Raw genomic sequence first — 9,234 nt, forward strand, 5'->3', positions numbered from 1 at the left:
TAACTCACCAAAATACTAACGAGGCTGGGTAGACCCAACAGCCCACACTGGCAGGAGCTGTTGCCTACAAAGTGTACAGTGGTGAGCAGGATTTGGCAGCAGTGGCAGGAGAGCAGGATGTCAGAAAGCTGTGTGGTGTGCAATGTGATCCCTCATCTATGACACCTCAATCTTCAGTAGAGTAACTGCACCCATGAAATGCTTTGTTCAAGATCACTTCATGGACTCTGACACAGGAAGAGAACCAAGAGAACCAGCACAAAAGCAGCAGAGAGGGCAACCACAAAGAAAGAAGAGAATCTACAGAAAGTCTGGGAAAAGCTTTTTACTATTTCAGGCCACTGAAGTTGAGCCAAGTTCCCCATATCTTTGAGGATCAGGAGAACCCTGATTGCTATCAGAGCTATGGATGATTTCATATATCCGTGCTTTAATCCACCAGGTTGATGTACAGTTCAGTTCTCAGAGGGCAAACTTATTTCCAACATTCCTACCTCACAGTGGCTTTCATGCAAGCTAATAGTGGCTGTTAGAAGATTTGAACAGGCCATAGTTGAAAGAAAGGGGAAGAAAGACAGATGGACAGAGACAGAAAGAGAATATGAATAGGCAGATTCTCAAGGAGCAGAGAGAGGAGTAAAGCAGTGGCAGGTGATGTAAGCATATCTAAAATCAGTCCATGTGCCTGTCATTGACACATTTTCTATGCTTTACAAAATCTTTTTTTTTAATTGAGATATAATTCACATATCATAAAATTCGCCATTGTAAAAGGTAAAATTCAGTGGTTTTTAGTCTATTCACAAAGCTGGGCAACCATCACCACCATCTAATCCAGAACATTGTCATCACCCCAGAAACGAATCTTGTACCCATTAGGAGTCATTCCCCCCATTCTCTCCTCCCCACAGCCCCTGACAACCACTAATCTATTTTCTGTCTCTATAGATTTGCCTATTCTAGACATTTCATAAAATGGAATCATATAATATATGGCCTTTCACGTCTGGCTTCTTTTACGCACATAATGTTTTCAGGGTTCATTCATGTTGTAGCATGTATCAGTACTTAATTTCTTTTTATAGCTGAATAATATTCCACTGTATAGATGTATCACATTTTGTCGGCATTTGGGTTGTTTCTACCTTTTGGCTATTATGAAAAACGCTGCTACGAACACTCATGTATAAGTTTTTGTGTGGAGGTATGTTTTCAATTATGTTAAGTATATACCTAGGAGTAGAATTATAACTCCATGTTTACCATTTTTAGGAAGTGTCAAACTATTTTCCAAAGTGGCTGCATCATTTTAAAATTCCCACCAACAATGTGGGAGGGTTCCAATTTCTCCACATCCTAGGCAACATTTGTGAGGGTTTTTTCAGCCATCCTAGTGGGTATGAAGTGGTACCTCACTGTGGTTTTGCTCTGCACTTCCCTGATGACCAATTATACTGACCATCTTTTCATGCGCTTAGTGGCCATTTGCATATGTTCTTTAGAGAAATGTCAGTTCAAATAATTTGTCCATTTTTAAAATGGGCTGTCTTTTTATTACGGAGTTCTAAGAGATCTTTATAATCTGGATGCTAGATCTTTATCAGATATATGATTTGCAAATATTTTATCCCATTCTGTGGGTCATCTTTCCACTTGCTTGATAACTATATATATAGAATAGATATGTCACACGTTCACATGTTATCTGTGAATATGGATAGTTCTACTTCTTACTTTCCAAGCTGGATGCCTTCTGTTTTGCTTGCCTAATTGCTCTGTCTAGAAGTTCCAGTACAATGTTAAATAAAAGTGGTGAATGTGGGCAACCTTGTCTTGTTCCTGATCTTCAGGGAAAAGCTTTCAGATTTTTGTGATTAAGTATGATATTGGCCATGGGTTTTTTACAGATGCCCTTTGTCAGGTTAAGAAAATTTGTTTCTATACCTAGTTGTTGTTTTTTATCATAAATGGATGTTATATTTTTGAAATGCTTTTCTGTGTCTATTAAGATGATCATGTGGTTTTGTCCTTTATTCTATTGATATGGTGCATTAAATTAGTTTTCAGATGTCAAACCAATCTTGCATTTCTAGGATAAATCCCATTTGGTCATGGTGTGTAATTCTTTTTATATTTTGCTAGACTTGGTTTGCTAGTATTTTGCTGAGAATTTCTGCATCTATACTCATAAGGATATTGGTCTGCAGTTTTCTTGTGATATCTTTAATGTTGGTATTGGAGTAATATTAGTCTCATTGAATGAGTTGGGAAGTGTTCCCTTCTAACTTTTTTTAAGAGTTTGTGAAGGAGTGGTGTTACTACTTCATTAAACTTTCAGCAGAATTCACCAGATAAGCCGTCTGGGTTTTTCTTTGTGGGAAGTTTTTCAATTACTAATTCAATCTCTTGGTAGAGGTCCATTCAAATTTTGTATTTCTTCTGGAGTCAGTCTGAATGGTTTGTGTCATTTTAGGAATTTTCCCACCTCATCTAGGTTACCTAATTTTTTGGCATACAATTGTTCATAATGTTCCCTCATAATCCTTTTTATTTCTGTAAGTCAGCAGTAATGTCCTCTTTCATTCCTGCTTTAAATAATTTGAGCCTTCTCTTTTTCTTAGTCCACCTTATAGCTTGCCAATTTTGTTGATCTTTCCAAATAACCAACTTCAAGCTTGTTGATATTTTCCACTGCCTTTTTATTCTCTAATTCATATTTCCTCTCTAATCTTTATTATTTCCTTCCTTTGCTTGCTTTGGCTTTTCTTTTTTCCTTTTTCTACTTTCTTAACGTGTAATGTTAGGTTACTGATTTGAGATCTTTCCTTTTAAAAAATATATTGTGATGGTTAATTTTATGTGTAAAATTGGCTAGACTCTGGTGACCAGATGTTCAGTCAAACGCTAGTTGAGACATGGCAGTAAAGGTATTTTTCAGATGTGATTAGTATTTACAATCAGTTGGCTTTAAGTAAAGTACAGGCATACCTTGGAGATATCATGGGTTCAGTTCCATACTGCAATAAAGCAAACATCACAATAAAGTGAGTCACACCAATTTTGTGGTTTCCCAGTACATACAAAAGTTATGTTACACTATACTGTAGTCTATTAAGTGTACAATAGCATTATGTTTAAAAAAACAATGTACATACCTTAATTTAAAAATACTTTATTGCTAAAAAATGTTAACCTTCATCTGAGCATTTAGCAACTCAATCCTTTTTGCTGGTGCAGTGTCTTGTAAAAAACTCAATATCTCCATAGCGCAATAAAGGGAAGTGGAATAAAACGAAGTATGCCTGTAGATTACTCTCCATAACGTAGGTAGGCCTCATTCAATCAGTTGAAAGCCTTAAAAACAAAGATTGAGGTTTCCCAAAGAAGGAATTATGCCTCCAGATTGCAACACATAAATTCGGCCTGAGTTTCAGATTCAAGACTGCAACATCAACTCTTCCCTGAATCTCTAGCCTGCAGATGCCCTGTGGATTTTGGACTTGTCAGCCTCCAAAATCAAATTTAAAAATTCCCTAAAATAAATCTCAATCTCTCTCCGTCTCCCTCTCTCTCTCTCTCTATATATATATCTCATTGTGGTTTTGATTTGTGTGATTTCTTCTTTGACCCATTTTTTTATCTAAGAGCTTAATTTCTATATATTTGTGAATTTCTTTATTGATTTTTAATTTTATTCCTTGTGTTTAGGAATATATATGTATGATTTGTATCATTTTAAATTTATAAATGTTTGTTTTATGGCCTATCATATAGTCCATCCTAAAGAACGTCCCACATGCATTTGAGAAGAAAGTATGTTATGTTCTTGTTAAGTGTAATATTCTATAGATGTCTATTAGATCTTGTTGGTTTATAGTGTTGTTTAAGTCTTCTATTTCTTTGTCAATCTTCCATCTAGTTGTTCTAAACATTATTGAAAGTGGGGTACTGACATCTCCAACTATTATTTCATTGTCTAATTCTCTCTTCAATTCTGTCAGTTTTTGCTTCATGTGTTGTGGGGCTCTGTTGTCAGATGCATATATGTTTATAATTGTTATATCTTCTTGATGAATTGATTCTCGTATTGGTATAAAATTTTCTTTGTTTCCAGCAACAATTTTTGTCTTAAAGTCTATTCTGTCTAGTATTAATATAGCCTCTCCATTTCTCGTTTTTGGTTACTACTTACATGATATATATATATATTATTTTTTAAACATTTTATTTTTCCTTTTTCTCTCAAAATCCCCCCAGTACATAGTTGTATATTATAGTTGTGGGTTGTCTAGTTGTGGCATGTGGGACGCCACCTCAGCATGGCATGATGAGCGGTGCCATGTCCATGCCCAGAATCCAAACCGGCAAAACCCTGGGCTGCCAAAGCGGAGCACGTGAACCCAACCACCTGGCCACGGGGCTGGCTCCCTACATGATATATTTTTATCCATCCTTTTAATTTCAATCTATTTGTGTCCTTGAAAATAAAGTGAGTTTCCTGTAGACAACATACAGTTGAATAATGTTTTTTTAAAATCCATTCTTCTAATCTCTGTCTTTTGACTGGAGTGTTTAATCAATAGTTAATGTAATTACTGGTAAAGCAAGATTTATGTCTGCCATTTTGCTGTTTTCTATTTGTCTAATGGCTTTTTTGTTCCTCGGTTCCTCCATTACTTCATCTTTGTGTTAAGTAGATACTTTCTATTGTACCATTTTAATTCCCTTGTCCTTTCTTTTACTATAATTTTTTTAGTTTTTTTATAGTGGTTACCTTGGGGATTAGAATTAACACCTTAGTTTATAACAATTTAGTTCAGATTAATACCATATTATTTTCAATAGTTTACAAAAACTTTTCTTCTATGTAGTTCCATTCTCTCACCTTGCCTTTGCACTATTGTCATACAAATCACAACTTTATACAGTGTATGCCCATAAACGCAGATTTATAGTTATTTCTTTTACAGTTGTCTTTTAAATCAGAAGAAAAAAAGAGTTACAAAAAAAAATACATTTATACTTTCTTTTATGTTTACTTATGCAGTTACCTTTATTGGTGCTCTTTATTTCTTCATGTGTATTTGAGTTACTCTCTAGTGTCCTTTCATTTCAACCTGAAGGATTCCTTTTAGTATTTATTGTTGGGTAGGTCTGCTAGCAATGAATTTTCTCAGTTTTCCTTTATCTGGAAATATCTTAGTTTTGCTGGATGTAAAATTAAGTCTTTTTCTTTCGATACCTTGAATATGTCAACCCGCTGCCTCTAGCCTCCATAGTTTCTTATGAGAAATCAGCTGCTAACCTTATTGAGGCTCACTTGTATGTAGTGAATCATCTCTCTCTTGCTGCTTTCAAGATTTTCTATCTTTGGATTTTGACAGTTTGACCATGATGTTTCTGGTTGTGGATCTCTTTCAGTTTAGCCTGTTTAGAGGATTAATGAACTTCTTGAATACGTAGATTAACGTTTTTCATCAAATTTGGGAAGTTTTTGGCCATTACTTCTTCAAATATTTTCTTCTACCCCTTTCTCTTCTCTCTTTCTAGGACTCAAATTATATTTATGTTGGCATAATTGCTGGTGTCCTATATTTGTCTGAGGATGTGCTCATTTTTATTCATTCTTTTTTCTTTCTGTTCCTCAGATGGGATAATCTCAATTGACATACCTTCCAGTTCACTGACTGTTTCTTCTGCAAGCTCAAATCTGCTATTGAGCCCCTCTAGCGAATTTTTCATTTCAATTATTTTGCTTTTCAACTCCAAAATTTCTATTTGGTTTCTTTCCATAACTTCTCTCTCTTTATTGATATGCTCTATTTGGTGAGACAGCATTCTTTGTTTTGTTTTGGGTTTTTTGGGGTTTTGGGGTTCTTGTTTTTTTTGTTTGTTTTTTGTGGGGTTTTGTGGTGAGGAAGATTGACCCTGAGCTAACATCTGTTGCCAATCTTCCTCTTTTTGCTTGAGGAAGATTGCCACTGAGTTAACATCTATGCCAGTCTTCCTGCACTTTGGATGTGGGATGCCGCCATAGCACGGCTTGATGATCGATGTATAGGTTCACACCCAGGATCCAAACCTGCAAACCCTGGCCACCAAAGCAGAGTGTGTGAACTTAACCACTGCACCACCGGGCCAGCCCCTGAGACAGCATTCTTAATACATTCCTTTAGTTCCTTTGACTTCTTTTAGTTCTTTAAACATATTTACAATAGCTATAAATTTACGAAAGCAAATTGTTTAGTAAGTCTAACAACTGGGCTTCCTCAGGGACAGTTTCTATTGAAATCTTTTTCCTGTATTAGAGCCATATTTTCCCTTTGCATGCCTTGTCATTTTTGTTGAAAACTGTACACTTTAAATAATATGTGGCAACTCTGGAAGTCAGATTTCACCCACAGCCAGAGTTTGCTGTTGTTGTTGCTGTTGCTGTCTGTTTAATGATTTTCCTGAACTAAATCTGTAACGTTTGTATTCTTTGTTGTATGTGGCTTTTGGAATCTCAGCTTGGTTAGCTTCATTGTCAGCTAATGATTGGACACAGTTCCCTTAAATTACTTAAATTTGTTTCCTTAAAGAAGTCTCCCAGCCTTTGACAAGGAACTCTCTGTGAGTAGTGCAGCATGACTTTAATGCTCACGCAAAGTTTACAACTCTGTCTTGGGCTCTACTTCTTTCTTGCATAGAGCCTGAAAGTCAGCCAGAGGTGAAAGCTTCAGGCATTCTCAGGTCTTTCCTGGGAATGTGCATAGCCCTATGCATACATTTGGCATTTTGGATTCCCAGGAATATGTAGGGAGCTTTTCAAAGCCCACTATGGACATCTCATGTCCCAGGTATTTCTTTCGAGTTTTTTGGTCAGTTTGTTGTTTACACCCAACTGTTATGACTACCTCAGGCAATCGTGATGTTAAAAAATTGACACTGATTGTTTTAACAACATACCCAGTGAGTTCTGAGTCAGGTCAAACAAAGACAAGCCTTGCAAGTGGGTTTTCCAGTGAACTGCCAGACAGGTCAAATAATAACAGTTATCTGGGAAATGGGCTGTGAAGGGGGTTCAACCCTGTTCTGTCCCCTCCACAGGTTGCTAAGCCACTGGATTTCACTGTGATTGCAGTGGTTTTCTAGATTACCACAGGGCTGGGAGAAAAGTATCGGACTAGGGCAAGTTAAAATGCCAAAAAATTCAATGCTTTTACCAAGATTCACCTATTTCACTTGCTAAAAAAATCCCCCAATTGTTGCAAGCCTTTGATTAATTTCCTGAGTTCTCAGAAAGCTGATTTCGACAATTTTTGCCAGTATTCTTTTTGATTTAATGGAGGAGAGGATTTTTGGATACCTGTGACAAATTGAAATGGCAAGCAATAGGATATATTAGAGTATATGAGGAAGCCATTTGGTATAAACCTAATTCGGCCTGACTTTGTTTTTTCCAAAAGGGCCTGACTGTGGCCATTGAGCATGCATTGTATATCTGCTTAGACATTTTGAGATAAAGGTGCAACTTCTCTCCCCCTCCCAACGTTGGCATCTCCTTAAAGATTAAACATCTTTCCTTAGGCTGGGAACTGATTGCAGCGCTCATCTGTGACCACCCAGCTCAAGGCAACAGACCTGCCACCCTGCTGTGTTCATCGAGACAGCAGACCTATCTGCTGTTTCCATCAATCACTGTGCCGACAGAGCAGCCTCGTGACTATTGTAAAAGGGACATATCAATCATATGTGAAACATCCTCTTTGAGGGTATATAACCACCCTGTATACCCCCACTTCTTGGGAGTGCTCTGTTCCTTTGTGGAAAGACTCTCCCGGGTTATAATCCTCACATTTTAGCTCAGAATAAACCGACCCAAATTTTCATTTATAGATTGGTTATGGATTATTTTCGTCAACACCTGTATTCTACCATTCTGGCTGATGTCACTCCACTAGATCTTTAGATAATTACATGTTTTACAGATAGCTGTCTACATATCTGAACCTCTCTCCTACTTCACCCTCTTCTAAATGGAGATTATAATTTAACAGTGGGATTCAGATGGAAACTTGTGGACCAACTGCCAGAAAACATTATTTAACACCTATCAGGTACATCTAAGTCTTTTAGTGCAGTACTGCATATACAGGAAAGTGAACATGTAAGAGTGATTGTGTTTTTTCAATACATGCCACATGGGTACAGTCTCTCTCCTACATGTCAGGACCCTCTGCTGCTGCTTCCTAAATCCTCACTGCATGAACACCTAGTAGTGCCCACTGGTGGGAGAATGTCTGGCTCTCACTCTGCATCTCGCCCAAGGAGCTCTACTGCTAAAGAAGCTCAGGTAAAAACATGAAGATAGTCTAAATTCCCAAGGTTCTAGTTGTCACCATGACAACATTAAAAATTGGGAATTTACAGACTTAAGAAGTTAAAATCACTGGAATCAATAAAGAGCTCTTTAGATATCCCACTAGGCTACTCCTATTCCAAAACCAAATTTTCCTATCAAGTCATCTAAATTACAATACCTTTAGTAGCATTGTTTTTTACACTCGATCAAAGCATTTGTCTTAGGGTGAGACCTCACCTTCTCTTCAGAGATGAGGAAATTGAGATATTTCCCTCAGAGACTTTCCTAAGAGCACTCAGTAGGTTCACAGCAGAGCCAAGACTCTAATGAGATCACTGATATTTGCAAAAGATATTCCCATTCACTTAACGAATAACAAGGCTTAAGCGCGAGAGAATTCAGCCAACACCAGACTCTTACAGCTGCAACCGCGCAACTTGGGGATCGGACCAGCTGGTTGAGAGTCTCTGACTTATCTTTTCTCCACCCCTGTTTTCTGTAATCTTTTCCCATCTACCCATTCACCTAACAAACCTGTCTGATTTACGTAGAGCCCAACGACGCCCCCAGGGCTGCTTGCGACTTGGTGGAGCCCATTTCAGAAGGTAACCAAAGTCCTCGCTTGGCTCCCTCGCCTCTCAACCCATGCCCGGAGGCCAGAAACAATCCCTGTGCCGGGATGGGCCCGTTTAGCTCACCTGTGCTTTCCCTCGCCTGTCCACAGCGCCTTCCGAACCGCACCAGCATCTCAGACGAGGTGCCCATGGCGCTCTCAGACTCGGAGAGACCACTCCGGCGCCTAGCGCTGCGGCTCCAGCCCGCAGAATGTTTGCCAAACCGCGCAGTTACTAGGCAACGCCGCCGGAAGTGACGGCAGCGGTCGCCGAGGA

The 9,234-nt window shown here is 38.2% G+C and overlaps 1 protein-coding gene across 2 annotated transcripts in view; it reads right to left on the reverse strand.

Moving 5' to 3' along the window:
* The window catches only part of CFAP210 (cilia and flagella associated protein 210), a 41,364-nt gene extending 32,133 nt beyond the window's left edge, over positions 1-9,231 (reverse strand). Inside the window, exon 1 of one of the 2 annotated variants that reach the window (XM_070508070.1) lies at positions 9,043-9,185. Coding sequence is in view for 1 of the 2 variants with exons in the window: in XM_014860679.3 (XP_014716165.1) it covers positions 9,043-9,109 (67 nt within the window). In the remaining variant the exon portion in view is untranslated. Of the gene's footprint in view, positions 1-9,042 lie in introns of both variants that reach the window. The other variant, XM_014860679.3, reaches the window with a different exon arrangement.
* Between the last annotated feature and the right edge of the window lie 3 nt (positions 9,232-9,234).

The sequence above is a fragment of the Equus asinus genome, chromosome 4 (assembly GCF_041296235.1).
Source record: "Equus asinus isolate D_3611 breed Donkey chromosome 4, EquAss-T2T_v2, whole genome shotgun sequence".
NCBI classification, from domain to species: Eukaryota; Metazoa; Chordata; class Mammalia; order Perissodactyla; family Equidae; genus Equus; species Equus asinus.